This window comes from Falco biarmicus, chromosome 13, assembly GCF_023638135.1.
Source record: "Falco biarmicus isolate bFalBia1 chromosome 13, bFalBia1.pri, whole genome shotgun sequence".
In the NCBI taxonomy this organism is placed as follows: domain Eukaryota; kingdom Metazoa; phylum Chordata; class Aves; order Falconiformes; family Falconidae; genus Falco; species Falco biarmicus.
In genome coordinates, this window is record NC_079300.1 from 11297081 (window position 1) to 11318954 (window position 21874).

The 21874-nt window shown below is 41.2% G+C and overlaps 2 protein-coding genes across 3 annotated transcripts in view; one reads left to right on the forward strand and one right to left on the reverse strand.

Moving 5' to 3' along the window:
• Nucleotides 1–21874, reverse strand: part of LOC130158006 (cytochrome P450 2J2-like) — a 119861-nt gene that overhangs the window by 49320 nt on the left and 48667 nt on the right. Inside the window, exon 5 of the mRNA XM_056358235.1 lies at nt 20661–20754. The gene's annotated coding sequence lies outside the window, so the exon portion shown is untranslated. The remainder of the gene's footprint in view (nt 1–20660; nt 20755–21874) is intronic.
• LOC130158004 (cytochrome P450 2J2-like) lies at nt 1405–18149 on the forward strand. Of its 2 annotated transcripts, XM_056358231.1 has the most exons (10): nt 1405–1690; nt 3721–3834; nt 4997–5159; nt 6266–6415; nt 8238–8398; nt 10901–11077; nt 13517–13658; nt 15984–16171; nt 16858–16999; nt 17689–18149. In XM_056358231.1, the coding sequence occupies exons 1-10, from the start codon at nt 1682–1684 to the stop codon at nt 17865–17867; spliced, it is 1425 nt and encodes a 474-aa protein (XP_056214206.1). In that variant the 5' UTR covers nt 1405–1681; the 3' UTR covers nt 17868–18149. The 2 variants fall into 2 exon arrangements, with proteins under 2 accessions (XP_056214206.1, XP_056214205.1); XM_056358230.1 differs by lacking the exon at nt 1405–1690 and having other exon boundaries at nt 2757–3834.

The following is a 21874-nucleotide window of genomic DNA, read 5'->3' on the forward strand; positions in this document are numbered from 1 at the left end:
ACGTCATGGTTGAAGAAAGCAGCCTGAGGCCCTATTGTCACTAACAGTGGTAAGAACATACCGTTTTGAAAAAGAAGTGGTTGTCAGAAAGCTTAGGGGAAAAAGACCAAGTGGGTAAATGGCAGCTTCTCCCTTCCTCTCTCTGGTAGGTCATTGCTAATAGCCTTGTCAACTGCATTTATTTCATTGTGAAAATATGTTTAGTTTTGGAGAATGTAATCAGCATCAGAGTATCACAATTTCTGCACATGAAAGAAAAATGACTCAACCCTTGTTTCTTGGTTTTCTGAATATCAGCCCATGCTCCCAGGATCTTCCCTGTCCCTGGTGTTAGACCGAGTCCCTGCAGCTGTTGCTTCATCATTTTGGAGCCCATCCTGTTGGGAGGGTTTTGGCTTCATCCTGCAATGCCTGGATTCTGCTAAAAGGCTTGGAAAAGCTGACTGCTGAAAAAATCATCACTGGGGAGGAGTTATTGTGTTTAATACACATGATCCAATGAGCTGTGCCACCCTAGAGAAATATGTGGAGAAAATTAAGTGAGCCCCAATGTTTCAGAGTTTCACTTTGGAAAATGTGGCAGAAACAAAGATATACCTGAAGAAAATGGATATCTAAGGTGGATACTGGAATTTAAACTGAACCTTTGTTGCCTGCCATAGAAATATAATGTTAAAACACATATGTTCTATTTAAGCCCTAGATTGTTACCTGGTGGAGAGAAAGAAGGTAATGTGGTTCCTCAGGCGGAGTCAGGTGATGCTGTGTGAAGAGGAGACAGAGAAACTCCAGCTGAATCCAGAGAGAAATCTGGTCTTTGACCAGAGCGGAGGAGGCAGGCAGCACGGCCAGGTGAGGCCATGCCAGCAGCACCGCATGCTGAGGGAGGGAAGCCATTTTAGGAGCCAGGCAGCCCCCTGAGAAGGCTGTGCTGGACATCTTGAGTGGGCAGCAGGGAGGCCACTGAGCTGCCACAGGCAAATGTTGCAGAAAGATGTGGGTAAAAAGCACTTGGACTGGATCCTGGAGACAACCTGAGGGGAAGGCGGGCTGCTGGATCGCGGGGGAGCGGCTGCCACTGCCAGCCCATCCTGTGGTGGCACTGAGCTGCCTCACGCCATGGCCGCCTCCCGACGGTTGGAGCGAGGTGGGGGTGCCTCCTCACTCTTCACGCCCTCGCCCTTCCTCTGTGCTGTGGTGACTCTGAGTGCGGAGCTATCTGTTCAGCTCCAGCTCCTGACCTTTTATTTTTTCCTGGCTGCTTCTGCCCCTCTGGTGTGTCCCTGTTTTAGATGGGGAAGGAGGACATTGCTGCTGCCAGGGCAGGGCTGTGGCATCATGGAGGGAGGCAGAGAGCCAGTCTGGAAAAGACAGGAAATCTTCCTCCCTCAGGAACACACCACCAGGAAAAGGGTTTTAAAGCCTCCTGAAGTGGCCAAAGCACAAGAGGAGACATGAATCCCCATGTCAGAGGAACTTGTTAACAGAAATGATGGCAAAGGAATAAGGAAGGAAGAGCTTCTAAGCTTGAAGGGTCTTTGAATACTTGGATTTGTGAGAAATAGCTGATAATGTGAAAACTCAAGGCTGCAAGGGTAAAGACAGAAAGAAAGAGGTGCCGTGGTGAGGCTGTGGCTCTGGCGGTGGCGAAGGTCCTGGCCCTTAATTTCTTCACTTCCACATGCAAAAGGTAACTGGACAAAAATTACTTTTCCTCTTGAGAAAAATCATTTAGATGGAAAAGCTTTGAATACCTAAAAGGACAGGGAGTGTGCTACGTTGATTATAAATGAAAAATTCTGATAAACTGGTGATTTTTAAGTAGATTTTGTAAAACTACACTGGGTACAGAACAGGTAAAAATTACTAGAATTTTTTTTTAGAGAGAAATTTTTTTCCCTTATTGAAGGAGAGTTAAATTAGAAATAAGTGCCTTGAAAAACAAGCTTTTTAGTACAAACAAACAAATCTTTTCTAGAGACACAGAATCATCCCTTTCTTGGTTAATACACATTAACCAGTTATGCTTTAGCAGTAATGAAGTACAGTGGTTGGAAGTTAATTGTCTTGGAGGTCTGGAAACTGCGGGCTGGCAAACTGCAGGCTGTTCTTTCTGGATAAGGGTGTTTCATGTCCCAGAGCCACAAATCCTGTGAAATAGTTTCTGTCCCAAAGACAGGGCACTTGAAAGAAGCAAGCTGATGCACAAATGGTCTTGGCAGGTTTCCAGAAGATTAATGAAAATGTATTTCTTTTATGAGTGTTTTGCTTTCAGGGGATGGGCATTTTTCAAAGGAAGCATTTAATCTGTTGGCATTTCAGTCTGGATCTGTAACACAAAGCTAAAACTGTCATTGTTAGGTGGTGCCCAGAAGAAGCCCTCTCACATGGTTTTCATGGTCTGATTCCAGGCATGTAAACACCCCTGATGCTAGGTTTATACTTCCTCTGTGTGTTGAGTCTTGGCAAAGAGCTCTGGCTACAGACTTGTGTTTATTCTCAAGCCACCAAGTATGGTACACACATGTCATGACTAGTTCTTGCTGGGGCTTTTAGTTCTGGTTGTAGTTCAAGGTTCCTAGTAGGTTTTACCCATATTCCACACCCCACCATGCCCCACCCCCCCACCCCCTGTGTTTCATACTAGATGCAGTTTCTGTATGCATATGCTTTATTTCTCTGGCAAGCTTTCTGATGATTGATCAAAATATCCTTTAGGACAGGGGTCCTCAAACTTTTTAAACAGGGGGCCGGCATGGATGAAGTGGCAGGCAGTCATCTGCAGCTGCTTGGTTTCCCCCCCCAGCCCCCAGCGGGGTGTGTGTGTGCAGGGGGGTTCTGTAAATACCGGGGACCAGATTGAGGACCCTGGGGGGCCGTATCCAGCCCACGGGCCATAGTTTGAGGACCCCTGCTTTAGGGTATCCACCTTTACGTCGAGATTGAAAGGGGAAATTCAAAAGTAGGCAAAACCCTCAATGAAGTTAGCTATTGCAAATAGATTAGGGAAAAAAAGTGAGGTTATATATTAAATCAGTTATGTTTTCAATTACATTTGAAAGCCTAACAAATTTTGCTTTTTGTATTAAGCATTAGGTACTCATATATGTATCTTAAGACAAATGTAGGCTTTTAACTTTTATCAGCCTCACCATTACTGGGTATACATGTACATGGAATATATACAAAACATTTTAAAAACACCAAGATTTAATATCCACTTACATTTGCATGCTTAATTTGTATGTATGGCTATTGCTTTTCTAAAAGCATTCAGGAAATATTTGTAGGAGCACATACTATTCACAATTGTTTCAGAATATGTTCCAGAGAATTTATGTATGGATATGTGTATCTACACTGCCTGGAAAATCTTGGCCCTAGTCTTTTAAGACACCATTCCTACAAATCCTGTGATCCATATTTGATAAATATAATCTGAATGAGAAGAGGGAGAGGAGTATGCATCGATTAAATATGCTTGAGCATAAGAATAAGTGGGACAAAAAGGGAGTGGTTGATAATAAAGAGGGAGGGTTAGGGGCGGGGAATAGTTATTACATGAAATTTAAACCCTTATGAAAAAACTGGTTGAGCAACCAGCCTTAATAGCTTTGGTAGACTATTTTTAATAAAGAGAAGCTGGTAAAAGCAGCTGTTAATATGTTGACAATAAGTCAAGTTCTTATAGCCATTGCTGTATTTCTTCTAATTATGCAGTTTTTAAAGTTGCAACGATTACGGAGACAGCTTCCTCCTGGACCAATCCCTCTCCCAATTTTTGGGACCTTGATACAGCTGAACTTTCAGTTTAATCGTGATCTGCTTATGAAGGTATTTATTTTCAGATACTCCTAATTGTATAAAAGTGTCTGTCATTTCCCATTTCTCATGTTGTTTGCTATGTGAAAACATCCTTTCCCAAAACTACATTCGTAACATACTGTAATTGTTAACTAGCCACTGTGGTACTGCACTTGGTCTGGTTTGGGATTGCTGGTTGAGTTGGCAAAATATGAAATAGTTATTGCAGCATAAAGTAGTTCGCCAAGCTACGAACACTGGTATTAGAAGTTCTGAATGTAAGAAAATCATTCTGATGCTTAAACCCATCACCCCTTAACATAAATTTGACAAATTCAATGTGAAAATTGGTATCATTTAGAATTATATCAGATTTGCAGTTAGGGGAAAAAGTAGTATTTAAAAAAATCACTTTTACAGCATGGATTTTTTAGCTTTCTGAGCACTGCCATTCTCTAGCTTGAGCAGTAAATAGATACTTAAGATGCACTATGTGTGTCTATGCTTGTTTGCATTGACAGAATCTAAAAAAACCCAAGAACATTTTGTAAATTGTTTTTTGAGGAGTACATCTGTGCACAAAGCCACCTCTATTTCATTCTTTTAGTGCTCACAGTGCTTTTGGGATTCTCAGTAGGCAGGTGGCTTTTGTCATTCTGATTTGGACAAGGCAGTTATTCTGACCAAAGGGCAGGTTCAGTCAGGAAGTAAGGACACTCTCACATTTCAGTACCTAAATATGCAAATGAGCAGAAGGAAAGAAGAAAGTAATTAGTCCAGTCTCCAAAAGCTAGTTCCTTCTCTTACATTTCTGTGTTCTTTTTGTGCCACTTTACCAGTACAAATGATAGAAACCCTCTTGAAACAAATCCATGTGTAGAAAATACCCTTTTATCACACGAATCATTGTGAACTGAGCCTTGGTTTATATACAATAATAAAAGCTCCCTAATGTTTCTTGACATAGATCTGTGGCTCAGCAAAGATGGAATACTCAGTTGTTTCCAACAGTGAATGCTAGAAAAGACATTCATGCTTTGTCACAGATAGTTGTAATCTTGTGGGAAAGATCGAGAACACCATTCCACCTTAGGGCTGGTCTTGTAATCAGTGTAAAAACAGGTTCATCCTCTGTTTGTTTGCAGTATGTGGAATTTAATCTGTGCTTTCCTGGCTTCTCTCCTGTCTAAAGCTGGCAAAAATTCATGGCAACATCTTCACCTTATGGTTTGGACGGTTCCCAGTGATCATACTGAATGGATTTCAAGCAGTTAAGGATGGTATGACCACGCACCCTGAAGATGTTTCTGGGAGGCTAGTGACTCCTTTCTTCAGAGCAATGGCCAAAGGAAAAGGTGAGAATTTCTTGCCAGGAATATTGCACAGAAACATAATCTTGACAAATTGCAGCTGTTTTGTAACTTGTAACCACTTCCAAAGGTACCACAGTAGCAGGGTTTGTCTATGAGGAATGCCTGCCAGGTGAACTGCAAAGAAGGGAAGGCTGAAATAGCCTTTGGATAGCAGAGGGAGGAAAAGATCAGCAAGATAAAAAAAGACTCATAATATCTTGTGTGAAGCATTCACTGGAGCAGATTCATAGGTGATGAGGTGAGGCAGTGGTAGTCTGTGCCACAGAGAAGTGGAGGAAGAGCAGGAAACATACCTCCTTGTCCTGAAATTACTGCCTCCCACCAATACGTTTTCAACTGAAGAGTGAGCTTGATGGTGGGATCTTCTTCCCATTCCCTTCCTTTTGTGAATATTTTCTTACTCTCACAGTTGCATCTAGAGATTCAGTGCACTTCTGTTTCAGCCTTGCTGTAGGTTTCATATTCCCCAACCATACTGGAAATTCCCAAACTCCTGATTTTCAAGAACACATACATTATGAAACAAACTTTTTGGGGGGGGGACTTCAGTATTTTTTAAGGAAACTTAATTCCCTAAATATTTTTTATTTGAATTTCAGTCATTTGTGATTCTTATACTTCATTAAAGATCCTGTTAGCATATGATGTTTATTTCTCCTGATGATATTTGTCACAAAGCCTAAGTAGTGAACTTAGGAACTTTTCTCCCTGACTGTGGACAGTCAAAACTCTTTCCCCATTTCCCTTCATGAGAATCATTACCCTGGTCAGGTGCGCTCCGATCATAGAAGAGAACAGGAGGCGCGCACTTCAGAGTGTCTAGAGAAGCAGCTGTCAAACCTTCTGAGATAACTGGTTGTCTTAGATCAAGCTTAATCCTACAAATTGTCCTTTTACACAGTTGAATTTTTCCATTTTAGCCCTGCTCACATGCTTACATGCCACAGCTGTTCCTTTGTTTCTTTGTGTTCATAGGCAATGCATAATAATAGTTTCATTATATTCTGTGGCTTAGTAAATCTTTTGATGTAGTCTTTGTTTATAATAAATATTAGAAAGATAAAGAGATTTTCCTTGAATGGATACAGGGATTATGTTGGCAACTGGTCACACCTGGAAGGAGCAGAGGAGGTTTGCACTGAGGACTCTACGTAACCTTGGTCTGGGGAAAAGAGGTCTGGAGCATCGAGTTCAAGAAGAGGCCCAGTACCTGGTAGCCTTCTTTGCAAGTATGAAAGGTATCTCTGTAATAAATACTGATTCCTTTTTGTCATTACTCTGATGTCTTTTGTATATGAACTTCTGTGTCCCACTCTGAAATTAAGGGCAGCTTTTTTTCCACAAGAAAGTGTGCATGGTCTTACAATGTCTATGTGGAAAGGATTGAAAATGCAAAAACCCCAGTCCTGTGTTTTCAAGGAAACTATCCTTGTCCAGAGTTATTTACAAAACTACTAAAAATGGGAAGCAAAACTGGAGGTTATTTATTATTTATATCATAGAATGCTTAAAGTGGAAAGGATCTTTGAAGATTGTCTATACTGACCCCTTCTCAAAGAAGGTTTCTTAGGGCTGAATCCAGTTGGGTTTTAAATACCTTGCAAGAATGGAGGCTTCACCACCTGTCTAGGAAACTTTACCAGTGTTCAGTCAGCCCTACAGTAAAAAGATTTCTTATATTTAGGTAGAATTTAATGTATTTCATTTTTTGCCCATTGCCTCATTTGATACCACTGAAAAAAGTATAGTTCCATGTTCTTTATTCCCTTCCACCAGGTATTTATACACATTTAAGATACTTCCCTTAGCCTTCTCCTCTCCAGACTAAACAGTCCCAGCCTTCTCAGTCTTTCTTATGTCAGATGCTCCAAAACCCTTAATCGTCCTTGTGGCCCTTTGCTCAACTTGTTCCAGTATGTTGATGTCTCTCTTGTACGGGGGGGGCCTGGAACTGGACCCCGCACTCCAGATGGGTCTCACCAGTGCTGATCAGATGGGAAGGACCACCTCCCTTGACCTGCTGGCAATACTTTTCCTAGTGCAGCCCCGGATGATGTTGGCCGCCTTAGCCTCAGGGATGCATTGCTGGGTCATATACAGTGCTGGTGCATAAAGACATGGACACATTATCAATGCTGATGAATTAAATCTCATAATTCCATTTGCATGCACTCTGTAAAGCAGTGACTAGAATCTTGTCTTCATTACATTTTACCCTGATCACCCCTGTTAGGAGCATGTGAGTTGGATTTCCCAATATGGACCATTATGCAAAAGCACAGTAAATCAGGACAGGCTGGGGCTAGCACTGTATCATTTAAAAGTAATTAAATCTAGCCTAAATCCCATGGTATAAGAACTAGGAGGGATTGAGATGTGACCATGTGGGCAGGAAAAAAGGCCCAGAACAATAAGTTGCTAATCAGAATCATGCGCTGGGTGTTGGACAGTTGCATCCATATATGCATAAATATCGTTGTTTATAGTAATTTGTTCTGGAGTCATAGAATAGTTTTATTGGGATTAGGTTTTCAAGTAATTGCTTTAACATTAGTTATTATATCATTGACACCATTGGTTGAAAAGGCATTTTAGCTTGCTGGATGTTCTACATCTCTAACAAGGTAAGACAAAATGTAGTAGCCTTGCACGTACTTATGTCCTTGCTGAATAAGACTGCCTCTTTTTTTACAGTTTCCCCCTCAGGTTCCCTTTGACCACAGTGTTCTCAGTCATTCCCATGGCTGAGACCTATTTTGAATTTCCCAGACAGCAGATTTGCATGGATTTTTTTTCCCTTACCTCTAAAATTGCTCTATCTAATATACAAAATATTTTACATATCCGGCATTTCTTTAGGGTGCCACACATTCCTGGGATTATGAGGTTGCACCATAGTTGTCAAGAATCAGTTTGATACTACAATTTTCTAAGAAGATTGCTGCTTCTCTGTGAAATGCAATGCTTTCTTGAAAGTTCTTTGTGTAACCTGTAATACTCTCTCATTTCGCTAAAGCAGATAGGGGGTATTAACAGTGACATTTATTATTATGATTGCAGGGAAACCCGTGGATCCTTCTTTCCCTCTAGTTCATTCTGTCTCAAATGTAATTTGTGCTGTTGTTTTTGGACATCGCTTCTCTAGAGAGGATGAAACCTTCCATGAACTGATTAGAGCCACAGAGCATCTATTCAAATTTGGAGGCAGCTTTATTCATCGTGTAAGTAAATGATCTGTTGCCTTCTTCCAAATAAGACAGAAAGTGAGAAATGCAGATTCAAGAGGTAACTGTTAGGCAAAAGTTTTCGTGTGGGTGAGTGATTTTCCTTGCAGCTTTACTGGGCAGTGCACTATCTCAAAGCATAGTGGTAATGCTCTACATACCAGCCTTGATCATTTGTGTTCATTGTCTTGTGTTTGAGTACTGTGATAAGGTACTTTGCCCCTTAATCTTTGCAGCAAGGCACAAGCTGATGGACTACTCCTGGGTCATGTTTGTTACTTCATTTCTCAACCCCCACGCATAACGGATTCCTGCCTTGGGCATCATGATTGTTAAATACTAAATGTCAGATCTGAAAGCATGATTCACATGCCAGGTTTAGGCACTGTTTTATATACAGTCAACAGAGAGAAGAATGATTCAAATACTTAAGTGTTTTGCCTGTGGCCCCTTATCTCCTTTTTTTCTATAAGAAGTGGAGACATGAAGACTTCCCAGAGAAATTCCACTCCTTCACCCTGAGTGAGGAGCAGCTCTAAATGCAGGCAGCAGAAGACAGAAAATGCTAAGCCAGCAAATATACCTGTAAGCTGGGCAATCAAAACAATCAGCACTCTTCTGAGAGTCAGGGACTTACCTGACACTAGAAGAGGCTTTTTTTGCATAAAAGCATATTCAGAGTGGCCCAGGAGTTCTAGTTCTGGTTATACTTCTAAAGTTGTCCCATACATCTTATACTGTAGCCTTATTATGTAAAACACTCAAGCAGTCCCTCTGTAATACAGAGATTTCCTCCGCCGCCCCCCCCCCCCCCCCCCCCCCCCATCCCATGAAGCATTCTTCTTGCTGAGTTATGATGATCAGGTTCCCTTTTGCTTAGCCTAGCTTTGGTCCTGTAAGTTGTGTCTAATGGTGGCAGGTGAGACCTGGTTTTGGCATAGCCAATGTACCTCTTTTTTTTCTCTCCTTCCTATCCTAGCTTTACTTTAGTCCAATCAATAAGATGCTATTCTGGGAAATAAGAACAGGGGTTCAAACGATTCCAGATGGAGTCTTCCCACTTCCTGAATGCAAAGGGTACTCAGTATTATATAAAAAGTGGACACTGCTGCACCCACATCACCTTTTCTTAACTGGATTACATGCTGTCAGGCACTGAACAGGATAAAACTGCGGCATGGGCCTCTCCAGAAATAGAGGAGGAGTTTTGGCAGGACTGGTAGCCAGGAAAGTGGATTGGCTCAGTTCCTATCTTGAATATTGACAGCTAAATTCCATTTATAATTAGGGTGCCATAGTAGCCAGAAAGTGCATACATTTCAGAGTGGGAATGCATGTAATCTGGGCAACCATACATAACTAGTCAGGCCACCGTTGTATGTAAGGCTTTTGAACAGATTTTGAAAGAAAAATTACCAGAGATGGAACTAAACAAAAAGGATATGAAGTTCTATGTGAATTTACATAGGGCTGCACTACTACCTTTCTGTAATAAGGCAATGATTAATTGATAACTGGATGTCTGACAATAAGAACTGATTTTCCAAAAAGACAGAAGTATAGTGTATCTAATTCAGCCAGACTTCAGTGAACATCTAATAATGTGCTTTCTGTGGTATAATTAGGAGAGTACAAGAACTCGGCAGAATGAAGACTGAGAAAGGGTAAAACTTCTTCTGATGAATAAATGATGGGATTGTGTTTTGAGCAGGAAAAGAACTATTAAAATACACTGCAGATACAAGAACAATGTATACAAATTACCCAGGAATAAATATAGGCTGAAAATCAGAATTAACTTTCTAGCCTAGCTATCAGAATAGGTAGCAAGCAGCTATTCTTATGCCAGATGTCCCCGAACAGTAAGAGAAAGATAAAATTAATCTGATTGTGTCATCTAACATCATCTTCTTTTCTAGAGGAGAGACTCAAAATTGTCAGGTAGCTGTTTCTCAGCTTTCATGGGTTTCAGATGTTTCAAGTTTTATTGAGGTCCCCCGAGAACTCAGTTAGTAGAGAGTGCATTGGTGGGTTACCGTGTTTGCTGGTAGCTGGCCCTTGCTTTGGGTTGTATCAGCTGCTTTTGCACATCCAGATGAAGACAGTTTCAACGGTTTTGCTTCTTCCTTCTTGGTATTTATTCTCCACTGGAGGGCAGGATCTCACTTTTTAGATGTCTGAATACAGTTCATTGTAATAGAATACATGAATTGGATAATTGAATAAATAAATACAGCTAATTCTAATTATAATCATTCTGATTTGGCTTGTGGTTGAGCTGAAAGACTGTGGAACTCTGAATCTCACCATCGACACAGCTAGAAATTTTATGTACTGTTTCACAACTTGAAAACATAAGCACAGTCTTTGTCAGAATATTTTACTAATGACGTCAAAACGACACGCTAACATGAATACTACCTTCTCTTTTTAGTAGGCCTACAATGCATTTTCTAGTAATAGAGACTTTATGGTACTTCTTGTGTGTCACTCCCACAGCTGTATGAAGTCTTCCCCTGGCTGATGCGCCGACTGCCTGGGCCTCATAAGAAGGCATTATCTAGCTATGATGTCCTGAGTTCTTTTACAAGGAGAGAGATCAGAATGCACATGGAGCGTGGGATACCAGATGAACTGCAGGATTTCATTGACTTTTACCTGGCTCACATTGAAAAAGTAAGTGTTTATTCTGCCTGATCATACATTCATGAGGAATAAGGTGAAACGGACCATTAAATAATCCACTCTGAGCCCTTTTATCACAATCTCTTACCATTGACAGACATCCTAATGTGAAAACAGTAACCATGGACTTGCTAAATCCTTTCTAGTTATTGATATGCCACAGCACTTTGCAATTCTTTCATTAAAGGGCAGGTTAATACACTGTGTTTTTTCTCATTGGCACAAGTTACAAAATGATTTAAGGCCTCAAGGAGAGAACACTGAATTTCTAAATGGACCAAAGCAGAACTTGGAAGGTCTTGGGGAGACAGAGTGGGATGTTCTGAATAGGATATTTGGCTGGTAAGCATTTGTCAAGAGAGGTTGCTGCAAGAGGACAGTTAGATTTTGAGAGCATTTTGTGGGGAAATAACCTAGGATCAGTGGAGTTTCAGACAAGGCTGGAGAAGAGGTGAGTGCCAGGATCAGTGAAGTTTCAAGCAGACAAAGGCAACTAGGAGAAATAAGGACATTTGGGGCAGGCAGGCGTAGTAGAGGTAGGTGGGAATCTATGGTTTTGAAAGGCTGTAGGGGGCTTGCATAAGCTGTGAGTGGGGACATAGCTCTCTCCCTTTTCTAGACCTTACCAGGATCACTTTGTCTGAATCTCTTGGGAACTGGATCCCCTACCTGTGCCCTTGACTAGCAGCTGCCCTTCCCCTCTGTGACTCCTTCTACCTCCACTTAATCACTCTTCCTTCCTCCTCTTCTTGACTGCAGCAGGCCATATCCCTGGCCTCCTGTTCTGCTTGGTGATATGAAGAAAAAGGAGAAAGAGGAGAAAGTGACAAGATGAGACTGGTGTTAATGGGGGGTGATAAGGCAACGGTGGCTCAGAGAGACAAATGAGATATCTAGAGACAGGGGTATCTATTCCTGCAGCCCCAGGAGAAGTGTGTAGTGACTGCTGCTTTGGGGAAAGCCATTGCCCCTTCCAGCATGGTCCAGTGCTGGTTGCAATAACAGAGGGCACTGCAACATTGTCAGGCTGTAGGCACCCATCCTGAATCTCCTGGCACAGCTGAAACTGATCTGCCCTCCAGGACTGCTGCCTGCCTTGTGTACTCCCTGACTTGGCTCTGCTGTTGTGCTCAGTCTCATTACAGAGACATGCATCCAGGGAAGAATGTCTATTCGCTATTTCTTTCAGCCAGCTCTTCAGTTTTTTAGCATGTGTCTTACGAATACTTTGTGGTGCTTTACTTTTTTTATTATTGTGGGGAACAAAAGCAACTGTCTTGTGGAACTGCAAGTATATTGCAACTGTGAAATTGTCATTATCATCCAAGCTAGTAATTCTATCAAAGAACCAAATAGACCTCCTTGCCAAGATCAGTTTTCTATATCATAGTAAATAGCATTCAATTGCATTTCTAGCTGGTAATTCTTTATCAATTGATTCCCATATCAGCTCATACATTTTTATGTCCAGGGTAGATGCCAGCCTAATTGGTTTCTAGTTCCTTGGATCCTGTTGTTTTAGTTTTTTTTATACTGGCAGAATATTAACATGTCTGGTCTTCCAAAGTGTGTAACTGCTTCTAAAGCATTTCACTGCTGTTCTAAGATTTATGAGACTTTAACATCAGTGGACCAGAAATGTTTCAGCAAGCTCTTCTGGGAGTCTCCTGGGTGGAAATCATCCAGGTTTGTTTATTAAAAAATTTGAACTGTCCATAATAGGTATGAAGGGGCAAGATAAAAAGATTAGATGTTATTACAACAGGGGAAAACATTCTTCCTGCTTTCCAGTTGTTCCATCGGCAAAATAAAGGTTCAAGACCCCTAAGCCTAACCTCCCTAAATTTAGACGATGAATTCCCCTAAAACCATAATAATCTTCTTTCTTAGTTTCAGTATGCACAGACATGTCCTCACACTTCTAACGGAAAACTGTAAAACCCCGGAGCAGCTATATGTGAGTCATTGTGGCCTTGTAGTGGAGAAGCAGCCTGAATACCACAGGCTAGAACTTCTGATAGCCCAGCGTTCATTACCTGGTCACTGTATCGCTTGGTAGGAAAGCTATGGGATGGAATATGGGTTGAAGCATGAAGAATCACATGCTGGTACACATCTTAAGGGGAACTTTTACTTATGAAACATTCTAAACATAGCACTGTTTGCACAATTAAGCCAATAATCCTGTTCTGTGGAGAACATGTGATTTAGCTTCATGATTAAGAGTGGAGTAAACATGGTTTGTCCATTTGTGAAATGTTAGCTTTTTGTATTGATAATGATCTTTGGTGTCTGGTGTCCTTTATCCCTCTGTATTGTACTGTAGGCAGAACACACTGCAGCTTGGAACCAGTGACAAAATCACATTTAACCCTATTCTGCTTTTTCTAACTTTCATATATAAACATCTACTTTTCTTATCCTTTGCAGTCCAAAGGTGAACCCAGGTCTACATACAATGAAGACAACATGGTTTATTCCATAAATGACCTTTTCTTGGGTGGATCAGAGACAACAAGTACAACCTTGTACTGGGGACTGCTCTATATGGTGGCAAATCCAGACATCCAAGGTGAGTAGATAAGCACATCACAAATATCTCTGATGCAATAGAATGGCCAAGTCATAACATCTTCATGGATCAGAGATTATTCCTAGATACTGGTATATGGCTAGTGGCACATGGACCTTTTTTTTACTGGTAGATCTGCACTAAGCAGCATTGGTAGATCCAGAGTATTTGTATACAAGCTGTTACAGCAGTCACAGGCATAAGGCAGTTTCCAGAAAGAGTTAACAGTTTGGGAGGTATGCATCAGTATAGGAGATTGTGGATGATTGATAGGTAGGGGTTGAGGTCTTAGCGGAAATTAAGATCATGGTAGGGTGGTCAACCGAGTAAGAGGACTGGAGCTGCTGTTTGGGAAGCCAGAGGATTTACACACATAATCCTTGAAGGAAAAGCAGTTACTGCTGCAGCCATTGGTGAGATGCTGATGGTACTTCCAGAAACTGACTTGGATTCTGTCTTGGTCATAAACACGACTGATGGCTGAAAATAATTAACCAGAAACTCATGTGTGATAGTAGGGATGTCACTCTTTGGAAACTTAACTTCAGTTCTGCTACAAGGAGTCCTGCCCTTCTTTCTGCTCTCTAAGTCACAGAAGTAGGAAAGATAATCACCTAAAGGTCACTTGGCAACTTTGACTTGATTTTTGTCCATCAGTCCATTTATGGTCCTAAGGTATCAGAATGTCTCTTTAATCTATTATTAAATTAACTCTGTGATGTATTTGAGTTTCTTGCAAAACAAATTACTCCTGTTGGGAGGAAAATTTGATGTCTCATCTGTTATGTCTATGTGTATTTAAGAAGTTTATTTTTAAGTCTAGCTTTTAGATAACCATCAAACACTTCCATAGAGCATTAAATGCAAACCAAAGAAAGAATGATCTCTTATGCTGGGTAACAGAAATCTCATTGTTAGATAGCAGAATATGTGCAAATACCCAGATAAGAACAGGATTTTAGATGGAGGAAAGAGATGAAGATAAGAAAAAATTGCTCAACTTGTAGCTGTCAGACAAGAAGGTCTGCTTAATCTCATGTTATTGCATGCTTATTATTACCTAATGTAATTAGGGTTATGAAAGCACTGACTCACCCAAATAATTTTATTTATCTAAATATAATACCTTGCACATACTTGGGAAAGCAGGGTGTGTGCAGAATAATCCTTCCTGGGCTTCTTGAGTCATACTTTGCATCTAGATTCTCATGATGAACTGACACCCATATATCTGTCCTCATGGAATTGGTGGCTTCTTTTTGAACCCATTCATACTTTTGCCAGTGTTGACACCCAGTGACAATGTTATGCAGTTCCACTATGTACCAAATGGGAAAGTTTGGCCTTTTGCCTACTCACTGAATCGGGCTCTCGTTCTCTGAATTCCTGGAACAGAGACATATTTATACTTAAGCAGTGACTGATCACATCAAGTTATCCTGGATCCTGAAGTAGTCGTGCTTGATTTTGCAAAGCTAGTTCTTTATAGAAGGAAATTTACTTTACTTAGAAATCTTTCTGGATATACATTTTAAATTCTGTAAGTTGTCAGGGTCTACCTAACATAGTTTTCTGAAGGACTGTTGGCAGTCACTGAACAGGTTTGATGTGAATGAGCACAAACTGATCAATGCACCACGGGCTTCCCTGTATCTTAGTGTTGCTCCAAAGAGCCTGGCAAAAGACAGGATCATCTGTTAAAAATCTAAGGCATTTTTATTATGTGTGTATTGCCTCTCTTGAAGTTTACATTAATGCTCCCAACACTCCTGTGCAGTAAAATTATTTAAATCACGCTATTCTTGATCAAAAGGCAGGTGTCAAGAACGAGGTGCAGGGTTTTTTAAAGGTATTTGGACATTGTTCTAGTTGGCTTCACTTAACAGATGTCCTTACATAAGAACCATTTCCTTTTAATAGGAATTAGGCTTTTAAGGCCCAGATCCACCTGGTTTAAATTCCAGAGAGCTGTGACTTCAATGGTTCTAACTGGCTGTAGGTGCCTGAAGTACCTAGGCAAAAGAAAACATATGATAAATGAGTTATCTCTTGCATTTAAGTGTAAAGAAGGCCACTCTTCAAGAGTTCTAAATTTTGAGCAACAAATGTCTTTTCTTAATCTACAATCCAGTAACTTCAGACCCGGTCTCATACGTTTAAGCTGTTGCAACACACTCCTACTTTTATTTTCTTTGTAAAAGTCACATTTTCACGTTAATTTTGTTGCTGTCCTCCTAGTTCTAAATGGGAAATGTCTTTGAAAATGGAATTAGTGAAAATAAATGACATGTTTTTCCCCCTGAAATGGTGAATATTTCTCCACAGAGAAAGTGCAGAAGGAGCTGGATGATGTTCTGGGTCCTTCCCAGTTAATCTGCTATGAGGATCGAAAAGAACTGCCCTACACAAATGCTGTGGTTCATGAGGTTCAGCGATTCAGCAATATTATCTCTGTTGGCATGCCCAGAGTGTGTGTGAGGAGCACTACATTGCTTGGCTTTCCCCTCAAAAAGGTACAAACACAGTTTCTCTGTTCCTACAGAATTTTCCTGCATCAGTAGAGCAAGGTGTGGATTAAAATCTATTTGTGCCAGGGTCTTCTCCTGAACAGCAGTGGGGTTGGATACCTCTGGCTCATAGCCTGAATGGGAACAAGGACAATAAACTATCTGCCAGTCTGAGTTGAGCGACACAGCTCTTGAGAGAGGGTTATCAGGAGTGAAAGGTGCCCCTGGATGGAAGAGGGGATTTTAGCAAGTGTTTCTACAGAAGAGTGAAGACAAGACCTTGGAGATTCATACTGAAGGACACTGTGATTGATTTGTGCTGATAAGGCATTGGAAAGATTTCTGACTGATCTTGCTGATTTTGCCTGCAGATCCAGGGAAAAGCATGAAAGTTTGCAACTAGCTTTCATCGAAGAGACTAAATCACCGAAACTTCTAACGTTAGAAGTGAGAATGAGTTTAGTCCAAATAGAGTTGTTAGTTTCTACTGATGTGGTCACTTCCATTGTCAGGCTTGGACTGCCGTTCTGAAACAAAAAGACTTCATGTTCCTCACAGTTCGTACTGGAGACATGAACCTACTGGCATACAACACAGCTCTGAAAGGAAACGAATATGGTCTTGCCTAGCCAGTTCTGACTGCTGGGGGAGGACTGACAGTGAGAACTGAGTTAGTGTTTTTCTCCTTTCAGGGCACCATAGTTCTTCCAAATATCGCTTCATCTTTGTATGACCCAGAGCAGTGGGAAACACCTCGACAGTTCAACCCTGGTCACTTCCTGGATAAGGATGGAAACTTTGTGAGCCAGGAAGCGTTTTTACCATTCTCAATAGGTAAATGGACTGACAGCACAGGCATTATTGGTTTGGATTGGGACTGTAGAATTAAGATGCCTATTAAAAATCTATTGGTCATTTATTTTAAACCTCTTTGTGGAAAACAGTGATAAAAGCAACATGATTATTTTCAGTACTGTTTCCCAATCCAATTATAAACATTTGTTCTATTGAACAAATAATAAGATAGAAAATCAGAGATATACTGACAAATGTATATATCTAACTTGCCCTATTTTTTGAAGGAAATTCTCTGCTAATGATTATAGTTATTGACTTGGGGCATAAATTTCAACACCAGACTTGCATTTGAAAAGTACTTGCAAGGCAGCTGTGCTGATTCTTTGTGCATACAAAGCTGGATCACAACATCGTCCAGGAAGGGCAAGTCCTTTTTCTTCATTTACATGATTGAACAAATTCCTTTAAAGTTGTCAGTCAAATGAAGATGAGGTTTTTGAGGTACTTGAAGCGAAACTCAGAGCAGAAAGGGTCCACAGTTATCTGTAGCTGCAGGGAGGATTCTTTAAAGGAAGAATTACATGAAGTTTTATGTCATTGATTGCATTAAGTCTTGAAGAAATTCTGGACTCAATAAAAATACCTTTGCTTTTTGTGAGGCTGAACACGATTGTTTTTGAGGTCAGGGTAATTTAGTCACTGTCCTTCCCCTCTTCCTTCTGCAGGGCACCGTGTGTGTTTGGGGGAGCATCTAGCGAGGACCGAGCTCTTTATTTTCTTTGCCAACCTGCTGCGGGCATTCACCTTCCGGCTCCCTGAGGGAGTGACGAAGATCAACACAGAGCCCATTTTTGGGGGTACACTGCAGCCCCACCCATACAGCGTTTGTGCCATTCCACGCTAGGGTGGACATGTCCAGTATGTAACAGACCATCAATTAAGCAATCTTATTTCCCTTTCTGACCTGGCAGATTTAAATCCAGTATGCTGGTGAGCAAATGCCAAAACTGACTGGCAGACTTCAAAAATAAATTCATTAACTCCTAGTTACCCTGTTTGCAAAAGCAAAGGAGTCTGGAAAAATGTACCTGGAAAATTCTGCTTCTTTGTATTACTGTCACCACTCATAACATTTCAGTCAACTTTTTGTTGATGGTCACTAATAAAAGACATGAAGGAAAAATTAGCAACTGGTTTTGTTTATGATGACTTAGAGTTCACTGAGAATTTCTAGATTTGATGCAGCAGAATATGCATAAGTCATCTTTAAATCTACCAGAGGATAAGTGGTTTCAGTCCAGCAGGGAAAAGGTGCAGGCTGAAACTCAGTGAGGAGTGAAGATGGAGACAGAGGACTTCTTTTAAGGCAGATACTTTTAATATTTTAAAATTCTGCCAAGTTAATTTTTGGAAAATCCTTTCTAACAGAGAAACTGTTTAGTCCTGTGAATTGAATCCTGTCAGGATCAGCACTGTGTGGTGGCTATAGCAGGTGCAAGGAGCTCCTCCAAGGAGCAGTCTGGGTGAGGAGCTGGCTGTAGTTAGAGCTGATGGTGAATTGAAAAATAGACATGGAAAACACCAGAGTTATTTTTTTAATGCCTCTGAAGTTCAGCGGTATACCTGAAGCTACGAAAGCTTGTCATAGTGGTCAAATTCAATGAAAGAGTCTATAATAGCAGAAAAGGAAAAAATTGTTCCTGTGGTGAATATGAATTTATTTATATTGTCTGCAAAAGACTTGTAAAGTGTAAGTGAACTTGTCCTTCATTAATATTCCTATTCCTGTGAGAGAGGATAGGACAGCTAAACAGATGATCATCTGTTAAATCAGTTATCACTAGTTCTGATGTATGACTGAGATTAGTTTAGGCAGTTTACCATGAACCACAAATTTAGACCTGTCTCATTATATCTAATTCAATAGCTGATGGAACACAGCATCGAAATAGTAAGCACTTGAAATTTAGCTGTTATTAAATTAAATGGCAGAATTGGCGAAATACGGAAGATCACATCCTGACATTTTATTTGACAGGAAACTGTGTGCCCTGTTAAAAACAGATGTCAAAGTCTCTGTGGATTTGCATGTGTGCACAGACAGATAAGGCAAAGCACAAACCACTGTGATTTGGGAACAATGGAGCTGTCATTGCTTCTTTAAAATGAAGCTGGAAACATCAGTAAGCATTATAAGCATTACTGTCATTGCTACGTGATGCTGTCGCTCCTGATGGCCACGTGCTTCCTCAGGTACCCTTCCAAAAAGGAAGCTCATAAATACGCCCGAGACGGAGGCTCGCCCAGGAAGGCCCGTGTGCAACCGGAGCAGGTTGAGTTGCCTGAACCCACGGGGATAACACAACACAAAACAACAGGCATAAAGGCCGCTTGTCCAGATGCTTAAGAGGAGACACGCAGGGTGATGCAGAGGAAAACTACACATTGTACGTGGGTAGGTTATTTGCTCATGGTTGTGGGTGGTCTGTCAGTGACAGGAACTGCTCGCTGGTGAATTTTAATCCATTGTGCAGACGCCCAGGAGAGGAGAGCCCAGCACACGAGTGTGGCAGCAGGACCTCAGCAGCAGGCTCACAGCAGGGAGGTGGGAAAGGTTTGTTTTCCAGAGCCCTTGCATTTCTGTTCTTGCCTGACCTATTTTAAAAACGATTCACTGTAGCTCATGTTCTAATAAAGCATGGTCTTTTTTAGCTTTTAAAAGCCTTTTAAAACCTGGATGATGTTGCCACAGAAGGCCAACAAAGCTGAGAGCAGCTTTGAGAGGAGCGCAGCTGTCACTCCCATGTTCCATGCCAACTCTCTCAGCTTTGGCTGCATGGTGCCTCCTCCATCAGGCTGCTGAGCTGCATTGCTCCAGGGCTGCTCATCTTAAGGAGTGTCTTGGAGACATCCACCATATCCTTCATTCCTCCCTCTTCTCTATTTATTGCTTCTGCATTATTGCTCGTGGTTTGCTCAGGCTCTATTTTTAGGACAGACGAGAAGGATTCACACCCTTTCTGTCCTCTGTGTCATGGATGCTAGTCAGCCTGCTGGTGTCAGCGCACGGCGCTGTTGCTCCCATATCATCAACCGCTCTCTGATGGCCAAGGTTAGTTGCTTTTACCTTGTAAAGTTGATTGTACTTTGGGGAGCGATTTCTTCCCCCATTTAATGGGCAGCTGTTCTGCTGGATCACACAGCAGTGTGTAGGTCAGTCTCTCTCACACACCTTTTATATCACACTTAAAAATTTATATCCTGCTAGACAGAACATTGGAGAATGATTGGAGTTGGCCTGGGTAACCAGTCAAGGAGGGGGACTCACTGACTTGGCTAGGCCACACTGTCTTTTCCTGCAAATAAACTGCAAGTTCAGTTTTGTTTACAAACATGGAAAGGTGTCAGGCTTTAGCACAGTGGTTTTATCAGATATGGAACTCTTTGCTTTGTCCTTCATCACCCTGCCCTCCCCTCATTGCTGAGCTCTGTCTCTGTGACTCCCCAGAGCAGCATCATGCAACTGTTCAATCATACAGCAGAAGATCTGCATATAAAGGAAAATATAGAAAATGTAGATGCAAAGTTGAAGATTTTGGGTTCATGCAGCTCTTGGAGAGGCTCAGAGCCTTATGATACTATAAGTCAACTGTTTCCACTGAAATCTGCAAGGACACCCTGAAACCAGAGGAGTTACCTGGTGAAGGTGGCTTCACAATTCTTTGTCTCTGGAGTAGCTCATGTCAGCAGGTGTGAGAGGTGATGTCCTTATGGATAAAATTGAGACCAAACTATAAAAAGAAAAGAGAAAAAAATTATGTCTCTGTTCTGAAGGCATTTGGAAAGAGAAAGCTATAATAATTATACAAGTAACTATAAATGACAATTAAAACAGCATATGTAGGTCAACTTGGTTTTTTTCCAAAATCAGGTGGAAATAAAAGGTTTTCTCTAAGAGTTTTAACTTTGTAAAACATGATTTTTCTGAATTTAACATGTAAAATGTTTTCCTGTTCTCAGATCTTTACTCAACAGAGGAGCAAACGTTTTCTCGGAGGTAAGAGGTTAAGAAAAGTAGATCACTGCTTAGTGCAGAGACCTTTTAAAATACACCTTGGCCTAGGAGTCCTTTTTTTACCTAGTGATAATAAAAAAAAAGAATTCTGAGGAAAGGGGAAAGGTAAAAAAACCAAGGCAATTCCAGGAAGAGAGCCTTAGAATTAGAGAGAATTTAATTTTTTTCCAGTATCAGCTAGAAGGCAGGTAAAGCAGCAAGGAGACATGAAGACTAAGCAAATCTTCAGTAGCTCAAATTATTTCTCTTCTAGCTGTTTGCTTTTTGAACTTACTTAGAATGGACCAGTGTCAGCTTTCGCCTGTTGTCGACTACAAAATGTGATCATAAATGTCATGATTTGGCAGTGTGGGAAGTTGTGACTGCAATGGAACAGGAGGAACACATCATATCAGATGCCCTGTTGAGGAGAAGGGAGAGTGGTTGCACAGCTGTACTTGGACATCAGGACGTACATTCAGCCCCAAGATTTTTGAACTGGCTGTAAATGACCTTGCTCGGGCAGCAGGAGCAGGTCAAACCCAGCTGTGCAGGGAGCTTGCCCTGGTTTTCAGTGGAGCCATTAGCCCAGGCAGGATTTTGCCTTTTTGCAGTGAGCTTTTTCCTGACATCGAAGTTAACTCTTGCAAAGCCAGCGTGGATGTCTCTACTCTGTGCTGTGCTGCATCTGCAGGGAAAAAGTGGACCTTTCCCAGCTGTGATAAGTATTCCCCTTTAACAGGGACAGAAATGGGGCTCCTAACAAAGAATAAGAGAAAGGCAGGGCAAGAAATAAAGTGGAGTTGTATAAAACAAATTTCCACACAGTTCTTGCCCTTGTTTCTTGAGCCTTAACA

Coding starts and splice junctions, on each gene's coding strand:
- LOC130158004 (XM_056358230.1), top strand. CDS start 3,664: ATGTTGACAATAAGTCAAGTTCTTATAGCCATTGCTGTATTTCTTCTA. Junction 6,416..8,237: donor CTTCTTTGCAAGTATGAAAG/GTATCTCTGTAA, acceptor TTATGATTGCAG/GGAAACCCGTGGATCCTTCT. Junction 17,000..17,688: donor GTTTTTACCATTCTCAATAG/GTAAATGGACTG, acceptor TTCCTTCTGCAG/GGCACCGTGTGTGTTTGGGG.